General features: G+C 43.4%; 1 protein-coding gene across 1 annotated transcript in view; it reads left to right on the forward strand.

Moving 5' to 3' along the window:
* PUDP (pseudouridine 5'-phosphatase) overlaps positions 1-25,490 on the forward strand; it is a 60,462-nt gene that overhangs the window by 29,426 nt on the left and 5,546 nt on the right. The window contains exons 2-3 of the mRNA XM_046674067.1: positions 2,584-2,802; positions 15,939-16,168. Coding sequence (XP_046530023.1) covers positions 2,584-2,802; positions 15,939-16,168 — 449 coding nt within the window. The remainder of the gene's footprint in view (positions 1-2,583; positions 2,803-15,938; positions 16,169-25,490) is intronic.

Consider the following 25,490-nt stretch of genomic DNA (forward strand, 5'->3'; position numbering starts at 1 on the left):
GACAGAACAAAAAGCAGGCTCTTATCCTCCAATTCAGGGGCCATGCCGGCGCAGTCTCAGGTACCTCCCAGGGTGGAGATTCTGAGCTCTGTTGGTTGTGTGTGTTTTACAGCATCTCAGTAAAATCCAGCCTGTGGTCGAAAAGCAAGGATCAAAACAGTTCAAGTGCTGAAGATGACATTGTACCTGATACGCCACTGTGGGTGGTTTTGCCTCGAAAAGCAGGGGGGAAAAAAAGCTCTTTCTGTTTCTGGTCGCTGTGGAGGCAGAAGCATCCCACTGTGGGGCTGTGGGTCCCGGATCGGTCCAGGGGAAGCACGACACCCTCAGAGGGGCAGTGAGAGGCTGGGCAGGGTCAACAGCCAGGAGAAGCAGGCAGGGGGCACAGCCCACCCTGAAAGCTGGGGGAAGAGCCACACAGAGCTGCCTGTGCTGGTCCCCAGAGTTCACAGGGGAGGGAGCGAGGGTGCCTACCTTGGCCCCGTCCACCGTGCAGTGAGCCAGGGACCAGGAGGGTAGCTAGCACTGGGCGACACCTACAAGGTGGCGGCCAGAGCACCCTTGCTGAATTCATGAGCTTAGCTAGTCCTCTGAGTGGAGAGCCGTGGAAGCTGCAGCAGACACCTCTAGTGCGACCACTGCCAAGAGGAGATGCCACCCAAGGAAGAGGTTCAGAGGCTATCTGAGGTAGAGCTTGCAGCCGCCGGTGTGGGAGACTTTTACTTGCTGAAGAACTGCCCTTCGCCTGGGGCCGTGGATTTGGCAGAAAGGTGGTGGATGTGGTCTGCTGCTCAGCCTCCCTTCACCTTGCATGAGAAGGATGCAAATGACACAGTGCGGGTGACACCAGAATTCTCACAAGAATACTACTGTACTCTCATAGTACTGATCTGAGTAATAGTACCGTTAATACTCTTTATATATTAATATATATAAAAACGTTAATACAAGTGTAAATATAGTACTATATATTATATTTTATATAATTTATTGTATGTTAGTAGTATCAGTATTGTATACCTCCTGTTAAAGTGAAAAGAAGGCCCCAGGAGGTAACTAAGTTGCCTGAGTCTTTTCCCCCAGAAAGTGCCCCGCTGGAGTCTGATTCTTAGACTGACCTTTCACCCTTACGTGGTAAGGCCTTGTGAGACAATAGAAAATATATATAGTCTGGTCTCTGCCTCTGGTTGCTGGCACTCCTAAAACCCATGTAATTTCCTAAGTGATAAGAGCACTAGGAGCATCTTTTGTTCTAATATGTGGTTTTCGACCCTGGTTCCTGACACCCGGCTCCTACATCTCTTGGAATTTCCTGGTGATAGGAGCATCTTTGGTTCTAATGAGGTGACTCTGGGTGGGCTCCTGGATGGGGGCACATCGCTGGAAAGACCAAGCCACGATCAGAAGTTCGAAACTTTCAACCCCATCCTCTATCCTCCCAGGAAGGGGAGAGGGGCTGGAAATGGAGTTTATGATTGATCATGCCTTTGTGAGGAAGCCTCCATAAAAATCCACCACGGTTGGGAGTCGGGGAACTTCCAAGCTGGTGAACACGTGGAGGTGCCACGGGAATGGTGCGCTGGGAGAGGGCATGGAAGCTCCACGCCCCTTCCCACATACCTTGCTCTACATATCTCTTCCGTTTGGATCTTCATCTGTATCCTTTATCATATCCTTTTATAATAAACTGGTGCTCTAGCAAGTAAAATATTTCTCTGAGTTCTGTGAGCAGCTCTAGCAAATAATTGAACCTCTGACTTATAGCCGAGCAGTCAGAAGCACAGGGGACAATCTGGCCTTGCAATTGGCATCTGAAGTGTGTGTCTGGGTTTGGGGCAGTCTTGTGGGACTGCGCCCTTAACCTGTGGGATCTGATGCCAACTCCAGGTAGACAGTGTCAGAATTGAGTTGAATTGTTGGACACCCAGTTGGTGTCACACAAGTGCTTGGTCTGAGATAAAGCCCCACGCATCTGGTGACAGGAGTGTTGTGAGTGTGGTAGTAGTGTGAGAGTAAAGGAGAAACACAGGAGGTGTGTTTTTCCTCCTCAGGCCTGTACAGAAGGGTCCGGTGTCATGCAGGGCTTCCCAGCAGCACCACTGGCCAGGCGCTCCTGTTGGGAGGAATCCCACAGGTGGTGGAAGTGTCCCTAACTGCAGAGGGCCACATGCAGACCCTTTTGCACTCCTGTCTCTAGGTACCAGGTGGGAATACCAAGTGACGACCTCATATAGCCTCAGATGGAATTCGTGACCCCAAGTGCATATTTAGACTCGAATACATGGATGTTTATATAAAAGACAGTTTAACCATCACATAGACTTCTTTTCTCTCCCACTTTTTAACTTTCCAGATCACAGCTCCAAAGATACACCAGCAGACTGAGAGGAGGCCGCCCAGGGCCTTGTTCAGTCCAAATGACCTGTGAACATTTCCGTCCTTTCCACAGGTCTCCGCAGAAAGCTTTCTTCCCTGAACATGACCTACACTGTGTATGTAGACGCTTATCTGATAGAGACTTCGTGTGAACGTAGCATGCACCCTAAACATCTCAATATTTTTGTCTCATCTTTGTTTCTGCAGATACCGAACCGCTATATTCAGTGGTGTTTCAAGAAGTATGTGCTCGCTATGAGAAGAATTTCACCTGGGATGTGAAGTCCCTCGTTATGGGCAAGAAGGCACTGGAGGTGGCCCAGACCGTCATAGACATCCTGCAGCTCCCGATATCCAAAGAAGAGCTGGTGGAAGAGACCCAGACGAAGTTGAATAAGATGTTCCCCACGGCTGCTCTGATGCCAGGTGCCGTTTGTGAAATCGGCAGTCTAGGTTACTAAAGCCTAATACAGGCTGTGCTTAGTCCGTTCTCTTGTCTTGATAACTTCTTGGGAAATTCTCTTCTTGTTTGAGGCTCAGAGGTACTCCAGAGAGTGTGGTTGACACTGTTGTAGGTTGTGTTTCAATCTTGTCTTTAAGGGCTTCTTAAAATCGTATATATTCCTTTCACTGACTCATGAGTTCCAAAAACATTTGAATTTTGTTTGTATCAATGTTGTGTAAAGATTATATTTATGACAGAATTGCCTCAAAGTTTAACTTTAATATATGGTTTTGCCTTTCTCTTCAAAATCAGATGCAAGATTAATGTTTCAGCAACTATTCACATTTAACAAATTAATGACAAGTAAGCACATAAATCTCCCTAAAGAAGCTCAAGTTTTTAAAAAACGTCAAAGGCATAATTCATTTTCACATGTCTGTTTCTATGCCCTTTACCTTTTCCTGTTTTCCTTTAAAACATAAGATGACTTTTCTCCCTTGGGGCCTGTTAACTGAAGAGCAGTCAGAACTGAATCGCCTGTGGTTTCCTGCCAAAAGGGAGAAGGTCAAGAAAGTTCTAGATTACGGGACCAAAAAATGCTTAAAAAATGGAGAACTATTTTAAGATTCTTTCAGGAACAAAGTTGAATACTCAGTGTTTAGAATTCCTGGTGTGAGGGGAGAAAAAATTTACAGTCACAACAGTGATTTTAAATTTAAAATTGTATTAATATGAATCACAGTCATTTTTGAAACGTGTTATTTATATTTATACATAAATCCAAAGGAGCAGATTGGACATTCCCTGGAACTGGAAGATTTCTCATAAAGGGCCCTGCTAATGTAGTGCCTGTGTCACATAGAAACCATGTGGGCTATTCTTGGATTGCACACACGCATGCACGTGCATGTATGTATGACCCTCAGACGTGGGTACAAGTACCGTGATACCCACTCTGCATCTCCTGCCTTTCTGCACAGTTACCCTGACAAGCCTTAATGATGGAAACATATCCATATGGCTAACTTTTTTAAATCGTGGTAAGAAACACATAGCTTAAAACTTAACCATCTTATCTGTTTTTAAGTGTGCGGTTCAGTAATGTTAAGTATGTTCACATTATGTGTAACCATCATCACCATCCTTCTCTAAAACATTTTTATCTTGCAAAACTGAAACTCTGTCCCCATTAAACACTCACTCCCCATTCCACCCTCCCCCCCGCCCCTAGTAGCACCATTCTGCCTTCTGTCTCTGTGAATTTGGCTCCTGTAGGGACCAGTGGACTCATATTGTAATATTGTATTTGTCCTTTTTTTTTTTTGTGAAGATTGGTACCTGAGCTAACAACTGTTGCCAATCTTCATTTTTTTTTTCTTTCTGCTTTTTCTCCCCAAATACTCCCAGTACATAGTTGTATATTTTAGTTCTGGGTCCCTCTAATTGTGGCATGTGGGACGCCACCTGAACGTGGCCTGTTGAGTGGTGCCATGTCCACGCCCAGGATCCGAACCAGCGAAACCCTGGGCCGCTGCAGTGGAGCACGTGAACTTGCCCACTTGGCCACGGGGCCGGCCCCGTATTTGTCCTTTTGTGACTAGCTTTTTGAACCTTGCATAATGTACTCAAGGTTCATCCATGTTGTAGCATGTGTTAGGATTTTCTCCCTTTTTAAGACTGAATAATATTCCATTGTTTGGATAGACCACGTTTTGTTTATCCATTCATCTGTAGATAGTCCCTTGACTTATTTCCTCTTGTTGGCTATTATGAATAATGCTGCTATGGACATGTGAGTATAGATATCTCTTTGAGAGTCTGCTTTCATTTCTTCTGGGTATATATCCAGAAGTGGGATTGTTGAATTATAGGGTAAGTCTATTTGCAATCTTTTGAGGAACCACCATACTGTTTTGTATTGTGCTGTACCATTTTATTTTCCCTTCAGCAGTCCACAAGGGTTCCAGTTTCTCTACATTTTCACCAGCACTTCTTATTTTCTGTGTTTTTGTGATAGTAGTCATCCTGATCTGTGTGAGGTAATATCTCATTGTGGTTTGATTTGCATTTCTCTAATGATTAATGATGTGAAGCATCATTTCATATGCTGTTGGCCGCTTGTTTGTCTTCTTTGGAGAAATGTCTATTCATGTCCTTTGCTCATTTTTTAGTAGGGTTATTTGGTTTTTTCTTGTTGAGTTCTAGGAATTCTTTATATATATATGTTATATATAAACCCTTTGTCAGATATATGACTTGCAAATATTTTCTCCCATTTCATAGGTTTTCTTTTCACACTGGATTGTGTCCTTTGATGTGCAGAACTTTTTAAGTTTGATGCAGTCCTGTTTGACTATTTTTGCTCTTGCCTGTGCTTTCAGTGTCATACCCAAGACGTCATTACAAAATCCAGTGTCATAAAGCTTTCTCCCTATGTTTTCTTTTAGGAATTTTATAGTTTTAGGTCTTATGTCTAGGTCTTTAACCCATTTTGAGTTAGTTTTTGTATATGGTGTAAGGTGAGGGTCCAACTTCAATTCTTTAACCGTGTGGAGATCTATTTTTCCCAACATCATTTGTTAAAGAGACAGTGCTTTCCCCATAGAATGGTCTTGGCACTGTTGCTGAAAATCGTTTGACTATCTATCTATGTGAGGGTTTATTTCTGCTCTCTCTATTCTATTCCGTTGGTCTGTATGTCTGTCTTTATGCCAGTACCACATTGTTTTGATTACTATAGCTTTCCAGTATGTTTTGAAATCAGAAAGTGTGAGACCTCCAACTTTTTTCTTCTTTTTTTCAGTATTGTTATGGCTATTCTGGGTCTCTTGAGAGTCCATAGAAATTTTAGAATGGATTTCTGTATTTCTGTGAAAAATGCTATTGGAATTTTGATAGGGATTGCTTTTAATCTGTATATCTCTTTCGGTAGTATGGACATTTTAACAATATCAGATCTTCCAATGCATGAACGTGGGATGTGTTTTCATTTATTTGTGTCTTCTTTTTTAATTTCTTTCAGCAATGTTTTGTAGTTTCAGTGTACAAGTCTTTCACCTTTTTGATTAAGCTTATTTCTTTTTTGATGCTACTGTAAATGGAATTGTTTTCTTTTCAGATTGTTCATTGTTAGTGTATAGAAATGCAAATGAATTTTTGTGTGCATGTGTGAGGAAGATTGGCCCTGAGCTAACATCTGTTGCCAGTCTTCCTCTTTTCACTTGAGGAGGATTGTTGCTAAGCTAACATCTGTGCCAATCTTCCTCTTTTTATGTGGGATGCCACCACAGCGTAGCTTGACAAGTGGTGCTAGGTCTGTGCCAGGGATCCAAATCTGCAAAACACTGGCTACCGAAGCAGAGTGCATGAACTTAACCACTACGCCGTAGGGCCAGCCCCGAAATGCAACTAATTTTTGCATATTGATTTTTGTATTCTGCAATGTTGCAGAATTTGTTTATTCTAACAGGTGTGTGTGTAATCTTTAGGGTTTTCTACAAATAAGATCATGTCATCTGCAAATAGAGATAACTTTAGTTCTTCCATTTTGAGTTAATTTTTGTGTGTGGTGTAAGATAGTGCTCTACTTTCATTCTTTTGCATGTGGCTGTCTGGTTTTCCCAACACCATTTATTGAAGAGACTTTCCTTTCTCCATTGTATGTTCTTGGCTCTCTTGTCGAAAATTAACTGTCCATAGATGTGTAGGTTTATCTCTGGGCTCTCGATTCTGTTCCATTGGTCAGTGAGTCTGTTTTTCTGCCAGTACCACGCTGTTTCAGTTACTATGGCTTTGTAATATATTTTGAAATCAGGGATGATGATACCTCCAGCTTTGTTCTTTTTCCTCAAGATTCCTTTGGCTAGTTGGAATCTTTTGTTGTTCCATATAAATTTTACGATTCTTTGTTCTATTTCTGTGAAAAATGTTGTTGCAGCTTTAATAGGGATTGCATTGAATCTGTAGATTGCTTTAGGAAGTGTGGACATTTTAACTATGTTAATTCTTCCAATCCAAAAGCGCAGAATGTCTTTCCGTTTCTTTGTGTCTTCTTCAGTTTCTTCCAACAATGTTTTATAGTTTTCAGTGTACAGATCTTTCACCTCTTTGGTTAAGTTTATTCCTACATATTTTATTCTGTTTGTTGCAATTGTAAATGGGATTGCATTCTTAATTTCTCTTTCTGCTACTTCGCTGTTAGTATATAGAAGCACGACTGATTTTTGTATGTTGATTTTGTATCCTGCAACTTAACCGCATTCATTTATTATTTATCAAAGTTTTTTAGTGGATTCTTTAAGGTTTTCTATATATAAAATCATGTCATCTGCAATTAGTGACAGTTTCACTTCTTCCTTTCCAATTTGAATCCCTTTTATTTCTTTTTCTTGCCTGATTACTCTGGCTAAGACTTGCAATACTATGTTAAATAAGAGTGGTGAGGGGCCAGCCTGATGGTGCAGCAGTTAAGTTTGCACATTCTGCTTCGGTGACCCGGGGTTTGCCGGTTCAGATCCTGGGTGCAGACATGGCACCGCTTGTCAAGCCATGCTGTGGTAGACGTCCCATATATAAAGTAGAGAAAGATGGGTACGGATGTTAGCTCAGGGCCAGCCTTCCTCAGCAAAAAGAGGAGGATTGGCAGCAGTTAGCTCAGGGCTAATCTTCCTCAAAAAAAAAAAAAAAAAGTGGTGAAAGTGGGTATCCTTGTCTTGTTCTTGTTCTTAGAGGGATAGCTTTCAGTTTTTCTCCCTTGAGAATGATATTAGCTGTGGGTTTGTCATATATGGCCTTTATTATGTTGAGGCACTTTTCTTCTATCCCCATTTTGTTCAACGTTTTTATCATAAACGGATGCTGTATCTTGTCAGATGCTTGCTCTGCATCTATTGAGATGATCATGTGATCTTTATTCTTCATTTTGTTAATGTGGTGTATCACGTTGATAGATTTGCAGATGTTGAACCATTCCTGCATCCCTGAAATAAATCCCATGTGATCATGGTGTATGATCTTTTTAATGTATTGTTGTATTCGATTTGCTGGTATTTTGTTGAGGATTTTTTCATCGATGCTCATCAGTGATATTGGCCTGTAATTTTCTTTTTTTGTGTTGACCTTGTCTGGTTTTGGTCTCAGGGTCATTTTTGGCCTCATAAAAAGAGTTAGGAAGCTTCCCGTCCTCTTCAATTTCTTGGAAGAGTTTGAGAAAGATGGGTAGTAAGTCTTTGAATGTTTGGTAGAATTCACCAGGGAAGCTGTCTGGTCCTGAACTTTTATTTTGGGGGAGGGTTTTGATTATTGTTTCAATCTCCTTACTGGTGATTCATCCATCCAAATTCTCTATTTCTTCTTGGTCCAGTTTTGGAAGGTTGTGTGATTCTAAAAATTTATCCATTTCTCCTAGATTATCCATTTTATTGGCATATAGCTTTTCGTAGTATTCTGTTATAAACTTTTGTATTTCTGAGGTGTCGTAATTTCTCCTCTTTCATTTCTGACTTTGTTTGAGCCTTCTCTCTTTTTTTCTTGGTGAGTCTAGCTAAGGGTTTGTCAATTTTGTTTGTCTTTTCAAAGAACCAGCTCTTGGTTTCATTGATTTTTTTTTTTTTTTGCTATTGTTTTTTAGTCTCTATTTCATGTATTTCTGCTCTGATTTTTATTATTTCCTTCCTTCTACTGATTTTGGGCTTTGGTTTTTCTTTTTTTCTGTTCCTTTGGGTGCACTCTTAGGTTATTTATTTGGGATTTTTCTTGTTTGTTGAGGTAAGCCTGTGTTGCTATAAACTTCCCTCTTAGAACCACTTTTACTGTACAGTAAAAGCTTTTGACATGTCATATTTTCATTTCCATTTGTCTCCAGATATTTTTTTATTTCTCCTTTGACTTCTTCATTGACCCGATTCTTCAGTAGCATTTTGTTTAATCTCCACACATTTGCGGCTTTTCTGATTTTCTTCCAGTAGTTGATTTCTAGTTTCATATCTTATTTATCTACTTGTTTATTTGGATACTAAGAATCTTACTTTTTAGCATTAGAATTTGTATATACTTAATTTAATTTTTACTAGCCTCACAGATGAGAGTAAATGCTTATCCATGATTCCAAAGTCTCTCTTTGAAAACAAGAGGTCATGTCCATACACCACACATACCCTGGAGGTGAGAGGATTCCAAGAGTATGAGGAAAAGCCACAGATAACACTGGATGGGAGAAACTTAAGATCATCCCAGATCAAACCAATGACCGAGGTCAGAAGATACCACTTTGACATTCTGAAAGGATTAGGATGAAGCACAAGGATGAGAAATTATACTCATCCTGAAGGGGAAGAAAGATGGAGAGGGAAAATGTTGGACTGTCTGTAGAGTAAAAAGAAAGGCTGGTGCAAACCTGCGGATCCAGAAACATATTTTTCCATAGGATTTTTGTTCTATGATGTGCCAGTCGCCAAAATAGTAATAAAATAGATCAGGTTTTCTACCCTAAAAGGACATGCTTCACCCCCTATTTTCTGTCCTTCCTGCATTCTTTCCATCACCTCTTTTATCTAAGCCAAACCTGAATTCCACTGGACAGGTGACCTCCTGGAGTCATGGTCAGGTGACTGTATTCAGAAAAAGTCACCGCTGGCCTTTCTATGTGTAGGCGTTCATTTTCTTTACTTATTTCTTTGTTCCCATTATTAAACTGTGACAATAGGAAGCGAATGGGTGTGGCTGTGCTCCCACAAAGCTTTCCGTGTGGACACTAAAATTTGAATTTCATATCATTTTCACATGTTATGAGATACTCTTCTTTTGACTCTCCCCCTTTAAAAACAGATGGTGAGCTGGATGTGCATTTCAAAGAAGGCCAGATAGGACAGAGGGCTAAGAAAACAGCAGGGTGGTTGAAATCCTGGATGCAAAGTGGCTGAACCCCTGGGCCCTCCGCCCCACTCTGTGCATCCAAGATGCCACCCTAGGTAGAAAATAGCATATTGTATTCTGTTTATAAACTGAACCAGAAAGACTTAAGATCTCAAATGATCAGGTGCGTGGAGGATGCAGAGACAATTGGAGATGAAAGGAACATCTGCCCGCTGAGGGTCCCTTCACCTCATCTCCTTTGTATGCACAACCAACAAGATACTGGAGAATTCTTCTCTGGAGACAAAGGTTACTTTATAAAGAAAAAGTCAAATAATGACATTTTGAGGGCCACCAGTGAAAAGGCCAACTCCCAATAATAGGTTCCGCTTGTTCCAGGCTCCCACTTGCACCCCAAGCTGGCACTCTAGGGGAGGATCCTTCCTGCCTCTTCCAGTGTCTGGGGGCTCCAGGCATCCCTTGGCTTGTGGCCACATCACTCTGATCTCTGCCTCTGTCTTCACGTGGCTTCTCCTCTGTGTCTCTCCTCTTCTTCTAAGGACACTAATTGCTGTGGACTGAATGTTTGGGTCCCCCCGCAAGATTCATAGGTTGAAGCCTTAACCCCCATTGTGGTGGTGTTAGGGAGGAAGGCCTTTGGGAGGGGATTAGGCCACGGGGATGGAGCCCTCATGACTGGGGTTAGTGTCCTTAACAAAGAGAACCTAGAGAGCTCCTTCACCCCTTCCACCACATGAGGACAGAGAGAGGACGGTCATTTGTGAGCCAGGAAGAGGGCTCTCACCAGACACTGTATCTGTCAGGGCCTTGATCTGAGACCTCCAGCCTCCAGAACTACGGGAAACATTTTTGTTGTTTATGAGCCACCCTGTCTGTGGTATTTTGTTATGGCAGCCCAAACAGACTTAGATACCTGTCAGTGGATTTAGGGCTGACCCTAAATCCAGGATGATCTCGCTCCAAAGATCGTTAATCACATCTACAAAGACCCTTTTCCCAAATAAGTTCATGTTGTTCAGAAGCACCAGGAGTTAGGACCTGGACATTTCTTTTGGGGAGCCACCAATCAACTTACTGGACTTGGTCACATACCTTTGATCTGTGGCACCATGGTGTTAGCCTACTCACCTTTCAGGCAGTTGCACAAGTCACCTTCTGAGAGAGGCTGTATGCTCCAGCCCCCTTACACATGGAAGGGTTGGGGCGAGGAGGGGCTGAGCACTGTCACCAGAATGCATGTGTAGAAGATCTAGGCAGTGTCCCACACAGTGTATCTGGTCCCAGGACAGCGTGGGTGCCTCTTCTGCTTATGGGTAGCTGGGTGGCATTCATCTGCTCACCACATGGGCTGACCCCAGTGACACATGCCATTCTCTTCTTAGGTCTCACTCCAGAGAGATCTAGACTTAGCACCCACTCCATGGTTCTGAACACACATGGTGCTTAATGATGTGCACGTTTCTGTAAGTGGTGTCACGTCCCCATTTGTATTATCTCCTCACTGCAGGACTCTGTTTAGGGCGAGGTGTTACAGGTAACTCCTGAGTAAGGTTTCAATGGATATATCCACTCCATGAATGAATTCAAGGACCTAGCTTAAAGAACTCAGGTCAACTCTCAGTCTTTCCAAATCCACTCGAATGGCAGTGTCCATGTTCTTTCTCACCACTCTTGGGTCTCTAGGATGAAGTAAAAGGGAAGCATTCTTGTATCAAGATTGCTGGTTCTCCACATTTTGTATTTCTCTCCCTGTAGATTAATCCTCTGAGAGCTGATTTTTTGTAGCAATATGTATCTGTTTTTCTGCCCTTCCCTGAAACCACAGTAAGCACCCCAAGCGCTGAAAGCTGAAAGCTGTTGCTCAGTCTCATTCATGTGTCTACTTAATTAACCAGCTTCTCTGCAGGACAGAACTCCATTTACATTTTTAGCCTTTCACTTCTCAGGGAGAATGATTGAATAAGATAAAGTTGATAGACAGTATTTCAAGGATACAGAAGTTTTTGAAGGAATCAGGCAATTAGGAATCAGGAGATGTGAGTGATGTATTAATGACTATGACCTGAAAGTAGGTTTATCTAATGGTGAGGACAGTGGCTAATATTTATTTGTGGCTTACCTGCATGCATCTGAAGCGATCACCCCTGTGTTTTTATGTGCATGACCCCTTACTTGCATTCCCGCACAACAGCTCCACAAGGAAACTTAATCTTTGCTACTCGACAGGTGACAAAATGGAGACACAAAGAGGACGCTTAATTTCCTGATGTCCCACAGCCGGAGGGCTGTAGTCAGGTCCTTCTCTGAGGTTTTATGTTCGTACTGGTCTCAGACATTTTGAGGGACCTCAGTATGTTGTGATTGATTTAAAACAATCATCCAAAACCATTTTTGATTCATTCCCCTGTCAGTAAACATTTTGAGTATGCACTCCACTATAGGGTGGTTGTGTGTATTTGTCTATATATATTCCTGCACTGTTACAATGGGTGCATTACAAAATATTTACAGAACTAGAAATGTTAGAAGGGTAAGCTAACATGAAATAAACTATATTCAAATTTTTTAAATGAACAGCACCAAAGAACTTTTCTATCAAAATTTTCTTTTTCCAGTATCTTTTAGAGAGAGGCATGTGTTTAAATATGCTGCATTATTTTTTAAAATCTTGGTTTCCTCTTGTGTAATATAGTAATTTGAAATTCTTTTAAATTGAGATCATTTTTATACTTAGCTTTAATTACTATATCCAGACAAAGGTTCCTTATTGGCTATATTTTTGTTTTGAGCATTCTTTTATCCCATCCGCCAGTAAAGGAAAGGTGTTTTTTTTTTAATTTAGTTAATAAATTGAATCCTCCATAATATTAATCAGTGGTTGTTGCCAACTAATTGACTGATGTGGCATTTTAATATTTTCAATGAATGGATTGAAAGCCAATAGAAACTCTTCATGTAAAATACTTTTGCACTGGTTTAAAATTGATTGTAAGTCTGAAAGTAAGTGTGTGTGTTCATGAGATATATGGATCTGTCGTTTTCTTGCATCACTTTGTCAGCTTTGATATCAGGAAATTGCTGGTCTCATAAAATGAGTTGGGAAGTGTTCCCTCCCATTTTCTGACCTTGTTTAGGATTGGTATTCTTTCTTTCTCAGATGTTTGCTAAATTCACCAGTGAGGTCATCTGATCCTAGATGTACGAAGGTTTTTAATTACAAATTCAATTTCTTTAGCAGATATAGGGCTATTGAGTTTATTAGCGTCTTCTTGAGTGAGCTTTGTATCTTTCAGAGAACTTGTCTGTTTCATCTGAATTGTCGAATTGATTGGCATAAAGTTGCTTACAATACTATGTTTTAATCCTTTTAGTGATTTTAGGGTCTGTCACGATGTCCTCTCTTTCATCACTAGTATTTGTACATTTGGATCCTTCTCTTTTCTTGGTCAGTCTAGTGAACGGTCTACCGGTTAATTTGATCTTTTCAAAGAACTAGCTTTTGGTTTAATTGGTTTTCTGTATTATCTTTTCTGTTTTATATTTCATTGATTTCCTCTCTTATTTTTATTCTTTCCTTCCTGTGCTTTAATTTGCTCTTTTCCCTTCGCTTTCTTAAGGTGAAATCTTAGATTATCTTCTTTCTTCCAGTTTCTTAATGTGGCAACTTAGATCACTGATTTGAGACCCTCTTCTTCTCTAATATAAGCCTTTAATGCTATAAATTTTCCTCTAAAAATGTTCCGGCTGTATCCCACAAATTTTGATATGCTATATTTTTGTTCTCTACAAAATGTTATCTAATTTCTGTTTGTGATTTCATTGTCCCACGTCTTATGTAGAAGTGTGCTGTTTAATGTCCAAATATTTGTGGTTTTTCCAGTACTTTCAATTATTGCTGCCTGTTTTAATTCTCTTGTCATCAGGGAACTTACTTTGTTTGATTTTAATTTTTGAAAAATTTTGGAGAATTGTTTTATGGCTCATAGTATGTTCTGTCTCATTGAATGTTTCATGTGCACTTGAAAATAATTTGTATTCTGCTGTTGCGTGAAGTGTTATATAAACGTCAATTCAGTTAAGTTGCTTCATAGTGTTTCTGAAGTCTGCTGTATTCTTGCTTATTTTCTCCTGGTTCTATCAGTTACTGAGAAAGGAGTTTGAAATCTCCATCTATGTTTGTCTGTTTCTCCGTTCAGTTCTATTAGTTTTTACTGTATGTATTTTGAAGCTCTGTTATTTGATGCATATACATTTAGAATTATTCTATCTTGTTGATAAATTGACCTATTTGTCATTATGAAATGTCTCTAGTTATTTCTGTTAATCATCATTTGGGGTTCTAAAGACCACTTGTCTGTTATTAGTACAGTGATGCATCACTTAACGACAGGGATATGTTGTGAGAAATGCATTATTAGGTGCCTTTTGTCACTGTGTGAACATCATAGAGTGTACTTGCACAAACCCAGACACTATAGCCTACCACACACCTAGGCTGTATGGTACTAATCTTATGGGACCACCATTGTGTATGCAATCCATCATTGACTGAAATGTTATTATGCAGCATGACTGACTCTTTTGATTAGTAGTTACATAATATATAGTTTTCTTTTATTTTTAACCTGAGTTTTTATAGATAAGTAGTGTCTTGTAGACAATATGTAGTTAGATCTCACTTTTTTTTGTTTTCATTTTTTCTATTCTGATAATCTCTAGCTTGGACATATTTATATTTATAAAGCTGTTATATAAGGTCATTATGTGCTAATTCCGTCATCTTTGCCATTTCTATTGATCACTTTTTCCTCTTGGTTATGGGTTATATTTGTCTGCTTCTTTGCAGGCCTGGTAACTCTTGACTGGATGTTGGACATTGTGAATTTTACATCCAGCAGAGTGGTAGATTTTGCTTTATTTATTTTTTTTGGAAGATTGGTACCTGAGCTAACATCTGTTGCCGATCTTTTTTTTTTTCCTTCTTCTTCTCCCTAAAGCCCCCACCCTCCCACCCCTCCCCAGTACATAGTTGTGTATTCTAGTTGTAGGTCCTTCTGGTTCTGTTATGTGGGATGCCTCCTCAGCATGGCCTGATGAGTGGTGCTAGGTCCGCACCCAGGATCCCGAACTGGTGAAACCCTGGGCCGCCAAAGTGCAGCGCACAAACTTAACCACTCGGCCATGGGGCCAGCCCCTATTTTGCTTTATTCTTGACAGAATTTTAACTTTGTCCTGGCATGGAGTTGAGATCCACGCCTTCCTTTGAGCATCTCCCAGGACTGTTTATCTGAAGGGTCCAGCACTCACACTATCTGTTGCCTTCCTGAATGGTTTCAGGTATTTGAGAAAATGACTATGTCAGTCTTTTCTGCAGCACTTGAGAAAGTAGGGACATTGCCTCATGTGATGATTAAAACAGTAATGATTATGTGATTGTTTAAAATAGTATTTTAGATAGCACAGCACTTTGTGTGTATTTAGACATTACTGTTTTCCTAATCAGCCTTTTTCACTCATTTCGGATGACCAGCCCTCTCTTCGTTGGCTCTATGGAGAACTGTACTAAGCTGTGTGCTCTCTGTACTTAATCCTCATAGTTGATGAGAGCGTGGGAAATGTTCCTTTCAGGGGTGGTTGTTGCTCGGCTGCCTCAAGCCAGTTTACTTAACTCTCTAATCCCTTATTACTTAGTGCCACAGCTTTCCTTCAGCTGCGGCCTTCCCTCTCAGCCCCTGGTGGAGATCGTTTGTTGATTCCCTCTCCCCGGCAGTAGCATGAGGAACGATTGAACTGCTTTCTGTAGAATACAGGGTTTTTCCAGAAAACACCAAAAGCATAGCCTATTCAGTGCTTCAGAACACGAACCTGGCCCACAAGGCCCGCTGGGATCATGGCCTTCCCCAAGCCCCTTGCCGCCTCCCGGGTGCAGAGGTGCCTCCCAGGGCAGCTCTGCTGGTTTCTGCATTTTGGCAAGAGAAGATCTGCAAACAAAGCAACGCTTCTTTCCGGGAAAATCACCTTCTCTTTCTTTGGGAAATGCTACTGCTAGGCTCTGAGTTGCTTCCTTGATTTTTGTTTTGAGTAGGGTCTTTGAGAGCTGATAACCCCTCTTAAGAGAGTGTGTCTTGGATCAGATACTCTCTGAGAAGAGGGAGCAGAGTCAGGGGTCACAGAGCTAGCTGGGAAGGCCTTGTGGCCAGGTCCCTCCTCCGCCTCACTGAAGGCTTTCCTTCCTCCTCCCTAGGGGCAGAAAAACTGATCCACCATCTGCGGAAGCACAATGTACCCTTCGCGGTCGCCACCAGCTCTGGGTCCGGGCCATTCGAGCTGAAGACCAGCAGACACAAGGAGTTCTTCAGCTTGTTTGATCATGCCGTTTTGGGCGATGACCCTGAGGTGAAGAAGGGGAAGCCAGAACCAGACATATTTCTGACTTGTGCAAAGCGGTTTTCTCCTCCTCCTCCCGTGGAGAAGGTGAGTCCAGCGGTGGTGAGAAATGGCAGCAGCTGGCCGCATCTGTTAATGCTGTTTGTCAAATGCAAGAGGTCTTTGTGGTCCCTGTGGACGGCTGCCACAGAGGGCTTCTTAGACCTGGAGAGAAGGGCGGTGGGGTCACTGGATGAGAGGAGGACAGTGAGATCATTTCAGTCTGTCGGGGAGTGTAGCCACCCCAAGTCACCAGGTCAGTGAGACCTGGCTGAAATCTGGGATGCAGGAACATATCTAAGAAAGCTGACCTTTGGCAAAACACTGCCTAATGGACATTTGGCAGGAAAGGGAGGCCTTCACTGATGTGGGGCTACAACGTCCTTATTTGTAATGAGCAGACTCAAAGGCACACCTCCATTGCACTGCAGATAGAAATCATCAGAACTCACTACCCCTCACCCCAGTGTTTGTCAAGTGAAATTTTGTGACTGCAGAGTTTTTGCTCACAGGGACCTCTTCTTGCCATCACAGTTTCCGGGCTTCTGTGTGTTTCTCCACTGGAAGGAAGCCGCTGGTGGGGCTTTGTGCTGAAGGCCCCCTCCTCCTGCCTCTGTGGGCTGCTTCATTATGCAGGGTCCGCATGGAGATGGGGCAAGTGGTTTCTGTGACTCGGAAGAGCATTTAGAGCAAGTCGACGGAGGCTGTTCAGCGTTACTCCAGATTCTCCTTGCGCTGTGACAGCTGAGGTGGAGGGCTTAGCTTGGAGTCTCTGCAGATGCAGATTCCAAAACAATAGGGAGATGTTCTTGAAAGGGAGGTTCCTGCTGGTGACATAAGTGTGTTAGCAGCAGGGAGGGCATTCCTCAGGGTGACAGAGTGCTCCCTCTTGTTCCTGTCTTTGAAGACTTAGTGCTTTGCTGGGCATTAGTTCAGGGAAGAGTATTTCTGTGAAAGGTTTTTTCAGGGTTTGCCTCTCGTCACTAAACAGTGAGCCAGAGATGGGACGCTGCCATTTACTACACAAATCATAAGCTTAGGGATAACTGCTCAAAAACTTCCTTTCAAATGCAGCCAAATGGCTGGGGCTTTAATGAATGATCTATTTTTTTGGCAAATGATCTGACTTCCTACATTGACCCTGTAAAGGCCAAAATATGTCGAAATACATAACTCCTGTGTGGTTCTCTGATTCTCTGACCCTAGCTGGGCTTCCCATGATTCAGTTCAATTCTGACACTGACTACCTGGAGTTAGTGCAGACCCCATGGGGTAAGGGCTCAGTCCCATAAATCTGTCCCCTGCTCAGACACCAGCCACGAATGGGGTGCCCAGGCCACTGGCACTTCTGCCTAGCCAACTGCAAATTTAGGGCTTCCCACAACCCCCTTTCTTGGTTTGATAATTCACTAGCATGACTCACAGAACTCAGGATAACACTTTAATTGCATTTCCTGGTTTATTATAAAGGATGCAACTCAGAAAAGCCCAGTGGAACAGATGCATAAGGCAAGGTATGGGTATGGGAGAGGTGCAGACCTTCCATGCCCTCCCTGGGCATCCCACCCTCCCAGCACCTTCATGTGTGCACCAGCCCAGAAGCTCTGAGAACCCTGTTTTTTATGGAGGTTCTATTACACAGGCATGATTGATGAAATCATTGGCCTTTGGGGATTGAACTCAATCTCCAGCCCCTTTCCCTTCCCTGGAGGTCAGAGGTGGGGCTGAAAGTCTCAACCCTGTAATCATGCCTTGGTCTTTCTGGCGACCAGCCCCATGACTGAAGCCGTCTAGGGGCCCACCAAGTGTCGCCTGATGAGCAGAGACTCAGGCTTGGTTGAAAGGGGCTTATTACAAAGAACACAAGATGCTCCAGTGGCTTAGGAAATTCCAAGGGTTTTAGGAACTCTGTGCCAAGAACTGGGGACAAAGACCAAATGTATATTTTTTTATTGTTTCACAGCTATAAAGAATCATTGAGTGACAGTGGTGATGCATTTGTAGTGATACACATATGTGGGCTGATTGAAATCTCATTGTTGGATCCAACTGGACAGCAATTGTCTGACAAGGGACAAGCCTGAGATGGCCCAGCCACTAAGCCATAGGTGCAAAGCTGAGCCCTCAGGGGTGGCCTGAACACATCCTGGTGGAACCTGTGTCAGCTGCTTTTATCAGGACATCTGTGTGGTGTGCTTGGTATCTTACTGTAAATTCCATAGAAATTTGTTGTTTTTTCCTAAGAACTTCTCCCTCTCTCCTAAAGAATTTTTCCATACCTCCAGGTTATAAAGCCCTCTTCGTAGAAATGCCATTTTCTTTGTTTGGGGCAACTTGTTGTTTCTCTATTCACAGATAAAGTGAGGGTACCGCGAGCATTCAGAGCACGCAGGTGCCTGCTTTCAGTACTGTCTTTACAGCTGATAAAGACTCGAGGTTTGCCTTTGGTGTGATCTGGGTGTAGAGCTGAGACCATTAAAGGAAGAGGATACTCCATTTCTTTCAACTACAGGCAGTCCTTCTTTTGAAAGGTGGTCCTTCTTTTGAAAGGCGCCACATTAATGGAAACATAGTGTTTCCGCGTTTTAAAGTACATATGGAAACAAAGTTTACATGGAAAGCACATGTTCATGGTATGAGACCAATTGCACTGACACCCTGCAAAGCAAGACAAGCCCCTAGCTGCCATACGCATAAGTTTCCCTTAACAAGGCACCCAACTAGAGAGGCCTGCTGAATGGGGTTTTCACACCCCCACGTTGTTCTCATCGACAGTGTTTGTTTCAGAATTGTCAAAGAAAAGTGAGCAGTTGCGTATCTTAAGAATTTAGCTCTTCAAGTGTTCTGGACATAGCCCTTGTTGCTAGTCCACGTTTATTTGTGGGTATATTTGGCTTGCAGAGAGGAAACCTGTCTTTGTCATATTTCTTAGGCAAATATAATTAAGGCTTTTTGGGTTTTTCCTCATGTGGTGTGCATATTGTAACACTAAAGGAGGATTTTACTGTGTCCCTGGTTGCGGAGGGACCTGTAATTTTGTACTTGGATTTGTCTCCCTGACATGTGAAGCAGGGGCAGAGCGGCTTGTTGAAATATGACGTGACTCTCAGATGGCGACCGGCTGCTCTCTCTTTGGCGCAGTGCAGGCATGCGCATAGACAGCTGTAGCGCACCTCCAGAGTTCAGGGGCATTTCATGCGATTCTGAAGTCACTAGAGAGACTCACTGGCCATCGAGACTTTCTTATCCTGGGGATGTCAGCAAATTCGTTGGGTGCAGTAGCAGTACTAGGTGAGTAGTACACTACCAGTGGTGTGAAAGAGAGAGATGATGTGAGTGTTACCATTTTACTCGGAGAAAACGCCTAACAGAGCTGGCATGCAGTAATTAAGTGTTCATTGAAAATATGTTCCTTTAAGTTATTTGTGTATCATTCTTTTGTGCTAAAAATAAGCAAAAGTAATGCCACATTCAAAAGTCACCTTAACCCCACCTCACGCTAGTAATCACTCATTGAGAGCCTGCTGTATGCCAGGGAGGCACTCAGCAGGTGGAGTGTCCATGGACTCTCAGAGACCCCGTGGGACAGAGGTGGTCCTTGTCCAGCTTCTACAGCACATGAGCTTCTGGAGACTGGCAGGCATGAGCGAGGGGGCTCAAGTCCTGTGGGAGGTTGAGGGACAAGCCGGGAATCACCGCCAGGCCCCGTGGGTGTGCCAGTTCCTGAGTCTGCCACTTGTGTGCCTAGCCACAAAAATGTATATCTCTGTTGTAAAATAAAAATGGTGGCCTTATTTACACATGATTTCTTGGGAACATTACAAGTAAAACTTGAAATCAATTTTAAAAAGCAGAGCCATCGCTACTTTTCATATTTTACTTTTCCTGTTAATGGCAGGAGCTGAGTTTCAGGTTTTTTTTTAAAGTTACTTGTTTTGTTTTTACAAAAGTTCTGCACATTAAGCTTTTGTGCACCTAAAGAGTAAAAAACAAATGACAGATGCATTTTAACTGGCAAGTTCTGATGAACTGTACGAGGTCTTCATCATAAAACTCAGGCCCATCCCTCAATTATAGAAGTAATTGCCTGAGTTGACTGCTTGCTAGGTGAAATGGTAATTAATATAGCTTACATAATCTCCTGACAACGAAATGTGTTAATTTAACAGTCACTCTCTATGCCTCTTCTCATGCATTGTACGTGTCCTGAAGTCTGCAGACGGGTGTGGGCTATCAGCTGTTGCTGCTGCTTGTTACTCTCTGAAGACTTCTCTTGCCCTCCTAGAACACTAGAAAACAAGTGGCTGCATTGCTTGTGACAGGTTGAAAGTTCACAGTTGCAGTCAGATGGGCTGTGCGGGGCCTCTGTCTTGTGGGTGATTGGAGGGATGTCCTTACTCAGTCTCACCCCCAGACCCCTGTTGGAGGCACAGCCACAAGGAACCTCCCCTTGGGGGTGAAGAGAGTCACCATGCCACAGTCAGCCATCTCCAGGGGTCTCAGGGACCCGGCAGCCTTGGCCATCACTGCCCAAGCCTCAAGGCCACCTTTTCCTGTCATCCACAACCACTGAGCAAAACACAAGGGCCTCTGGTCACTGGTCTTCAGTATTATTTCATATCTCTTGCAGCCTGATATACCAGGCCCTCCCTCATCTTGTAAGAAACATCTCAGGCATCTCCACTGTTAGCTTCACAGATGCTCCCCTTCTCTTTCAGTGAACCTGCCTGTACTTGGTGTCCCCACTGAGGTTCTGTGTATGGATGAGGTCGCTTGCTTTCCCAGATTACACCATCAGGAGGAAAAACATCTCCTGCACTCTCTTAAGATTAGTTATTGGAGGCCTGTAAATTAAACTGACAAAAGACACATTAGCAAAAGAAAAGACGGACTTTTATTCACCTAGGTATGTGCCCGTTCACAAAAAAATGTGATTCAAGGAGACAGTTAGAATCTGTGCTTATCTTAATAGGGGTTGTGGAGACTCAGAAGGGCACTTCTGGGAGAACAAATGACTTTTAGGAAAAATAAATGAGTTCTTAGGAGAACAGATGGGAGATATGACAGTTTTATGACAGTGTCTGTTAGGCGATTTCTTATCCAGGTGCTGACCTGTGCTGACTTCTCTTCAGAGATAAGAATCAACCTTCCCTGGTTGTGAAACTCCCTCCCTGGAGGGGACTTAGGGCAGTTGAATTCTTGAGGGAGCCTTTGCTTCTCAGAAGATAAGGAGAATGGCAGAAAAAGCCTCTTCCTGCAGCTGTTGATTCTCAAATGTTTTCAGCACAAAATAATTCTGAAGCCACTGTGCCGTGTTCTGGGCCCCCTTCGCCACCATGGGGTCCCTGTTTTCCTTTTCCAGACACCCCCATGTCACTTTCCTGCCCCCTCCTCTGAGTGCTCAGCATCTAGCTGGCCAAACGCAGGGTGCTCTCATTTCTGAATGACCCTGCCTCAGGTTCTTAAGGCCTGCCTTCCTCCCAGGCAGTTTCATCTTCCACATGGCCTCAGGGCATCTTGCTTGCCACTAGCCCTTGGGCTGGTTCCCACTTCGACCAGCTGACCCCATGGCCAGCCCCAAGGATCTCTGGACCACTGCGTCAGGTGCCCTGATCCTCGTCTCGTACCATGTCTTCACTTTATCTCACTCTCAGCACACCTGCTCTCCAGCTCGTCCAGGCCTCTTGTCCAGGACCTGCGCTTTCCTCCCTGATCCTGCCTGCACCCGAGTGGCTGTGCCGCGCTGCATATCCCGTCCACACCTCCCTCCCAGTGAGGTCTTCAATGCTAAGGACCTCACATCTTTTCCTTCTCATCCTCTTGGTTTACCAGACCTTCTGTAGCATCTCCCCCTGCTGGCAGCGCCTTTGAATAAAGACCATAGTACAAGATAGTCTTGATTACACTGAGTTACACAGCCATGCATAGATTTTTCCGACTGTCATTAAGAAATGGGACATACAACAACTCACAGGCCTAGAATACATTCTAACAATACCATATTTGCATTATTTAAAAACATAATTGCCTGCTATTCACTACAGCTAATGGAGTGGTGGGGGAGACTTAATCTCCGTGGACAGAAAATGCGATATTCCTTCGATACACCCTTCTTCCAAGATCAACTGAATGGATGTTCGTCTTCAAAGTTACTAATTGCTCTTGATATTTTCCTGGCCCCTTCAGATCAACTGAATTGAATAAACAAAAATGATGGCAACACCATTTTCCTTTGCAATGACAGAGACCTCGATGCTGTATCTATTTGTGTTTTGTTCAGTTTTGTTCAGCATAATTCCTAGTAAATAGATTGCTAAGCAATTAACTTTTTCCCCTTCTCCAGATCCGTATATACAGACACACATATCAAACAGAATGTAAATTGCTGAAACGATATGCCAGCAGCAACATCTGTTACTGTGATTGGTGTCCTGACTTGGGGGGCTCTTTTACAGTTTGTTCTTATAATGTGGTTGTACCAGTACTGTTCTGTGTATGTTTGTACATGAGGCTGGGAAATCTTCACATATCTGCAACTGGAAAGAATGATAGATTTCAGGAGGCCATTGTAATAGCATGTAGCGTGTAACCTATCTTGTTAAGCCACCATCACAGAATGAAAAGTTGGACACCGCTCCAGATATTTAAAAGGATGAATTGTATCTTGGATTTCCAAAAAATTAACTACATAGCCATGCCCTCAAATTATCTTCTTAGGCAGTAAGTAAACAATACTGCTAGAATAGGGGAGCCATAACATTTAACCAACAGTGCCCAGAATTTCTTCGTAAATCAGTGGTTTTGCCTTTTGACTGTTGGTGAAACACTAATGTAACAGCCTTCTTGTACTCTGATTCCATCTCACTCTCCCAGCTCCCCACGCCAGCCTGCAAAGGGGTAAACCCCTTAGCCTGGCCACCTTCTCCTTACTCATCACTCCAGGATTCTGTCTTAGCCTTCCCTTCTGTGTTATTAGCATATCATGGGGGGAGCCTATTGGGGCAAAAAAAACCTCTGAAAAGTCTCCTTGGGGGCAGGGTGATAATAAAATGATTGAGAAACACTGAATTAGTCACATTCTAGGTTAAATAAATAGTAAGTTAATAGTCCCAAATAATTTCCAAGGATGGCGTTTAACAAACTCAAGGATGATTTTCTGTTTTTTTGAAGGATATCCAAAATAGAATGCGCCCCCATCACTTTGTTTAAACTAGGGTGACTAAATCATCTCAATTGGCCAAGGACTGTCATTTATTTTACCAGCAGTTAAAAGTAACTGTGGCATGTGATCCGTCTGGCATGTGTTGGGGGAACTGGAGGACCACCAGGAACCCCCAGCCCTGGACAGTTTTTGTGGTCCTCACTCCACTGTGCCGAGCATCTGCTGGCCAGTCTCCGAGAGAGAGAAAACCCAGAGTGTGGTTCTGTGATCACACAGGGATCCATAAGGGTGCAAAGGGTTTGGGTCCACCTGGAATCTGAGTGAACAGATGCTCCCACATTTGGAAATTCCAAGAAGAGCCTTGGAACCTTCTTTTCAAATTTTGTGTGTCCCTAACCATAAAGAAAAGCTTTATTCCCTAGAGATGATGTAGTTATATTTGAGAAGTTTACTAGTTCCAGAAAAGCATAGAACTTAAAATGGCCACTTGTGATTGTTGAAAACAGAGTCAGTGACCAAGTGTCATCTCAGGTCGGTCTGGACAATGTGTGAAGGGATTGGAGGGGCAGGATTGAAGAGTGTCTGTTCACCTGGTGTATCTCCTCCCCTCTGCGGCAGCTCCCATCTGTTTCCTGTGCTTTGTTCACCTGAGCTGATGAGAGAAAGGATGTGAGGGCACAGTGAGGGGCGGTGACTCACTTCGAACTTGTGTGGGATTTGATGGTAAAACACTACCTGGAAATGAGAATGAAGGGGGCACCCAGGCCGTCTGACATCATGTCTAAGAGATGAATATGACAACGCTGTGGGGACTGTCCCTCCCTTTGGAAAAGCCCCTCACCTCGGCCGCTATCGCTGCCTCTCCTCTCTCACCCTCCTGCCCGTCCCTGGCCCTGGAGCTTTGTCCTCCTGGATCCTCTCTGCTCACCGCAGAGAAACTCGGGGCTGCCCAGGGCCCCTCCCTGCTCTTCCCCTTTCTCTTTTGGTAGTGCCATTCAACCTGGCCACACCTCCAGCTCACACCCATGACATGTGCAGGCCCCTTATCTCCCTGCTTGAACCTCTCTCAGTGGTCTCAAACCCAGCGTGTCACAGAGTGCCTTCTCCTTCCCTCAGCCAGAACCGCAACCCCGACGCCCACCACGTCAAACAGTTTGGTATCACCTTTGCCTTAACGTCCGTTGTACCGTCAAGCTCCTTTTTGCTTCTGAAGCACTTGCCTAATCCCATCCACTTCTGTCCATTCCCCCTGCCCCTGGCAGACAAAGGTTCTATTAGATGGAACTTCTTAGCTATAAAATGGAACATCTTAGTTATGTGATACTTATCTTTAAAAAATTAAAGTGCAAGGGCATTTTAACTGCCCCATAGGTGCTGATGAGTAGCCCGGTGAAGAACGTGGACGTAGGCCGTCTTAAGGGCTCTGCTGAGCTTACACATCATCAGAGAAGTCAGTTCAGCAGCCCCGGGTGATAGGCCCCTGAAATGCTTCACCTCCCCGGTACTTGGAAATGTCATTCTTTCTAAATTAAACCCCTCAAGGTACAGTTTAATTAAGCTCATCTCCTCTCCTCGAGATGGAATTCAGGTATATTTTAGCCTTCAGCTTGCTAAAGTGAAAAGAACATTGGGTTCTGGAGAGCCGGGCTCTGTTCCTAAATTCTGTCACCTGCGTGCTTCTGTGACCTTCAGATTCTCTCTGAATTTCCCTTGGCTCAGATCCCCGCCCAGGGACAGGAGAGGGCTGGGCCGGCCGCTGTCCTCCAGCTCGGACACTCGGTGGCCCCTTTGTTGCTTTAAGTCCTGTACAAGGACACTTGCGCCCTCTCCCAGAATTTATCAGGCATGCAGCAGATGCTCAGGATTTGCCTGGCACCCTGAGAAGGTCTGTTTAATCCAGCCCCGCCTAGTTACAGCTGAGTGTATCAGTGTCAGTACCCGCTGTGAGAAGAATGTTCTTCCTGCCCAGACACTTCTTCGATTCCTGGAAGTGTGTCCTGGAGTACACGCTACATGTGCTGTGCTGCAAAAATCACTAAATTAGTCAAAGTGATATGAAATGTGTATCCACGCACATGTCCACGTGAATCTTGTGGCGGAGGGCTGAAATGTGAGGTGGAGGAGGGAGAACGGGGTTCTGCTCCCCAGCCTCTCCCACCTGCTTACAATAGCTGAAGAGCCTTTCCTTCTGGGGAAGAGCTGCTTTCC

The sequence above is a fragment of the Equus quagga genome, chromosome 10 (genome assembly GCF_021613505.1).
Source record: "Equus quagga isolate Etosha38 chromosome 10, UCLA_HA_Equagga_1.0, whole genome shotgun sequence".
Taxonomy (NCBI): Eukaryota; Metazoa; Chordata; class Mammalia; order Perissodactyla; family Equidae; genus Equus; species Equus quagga.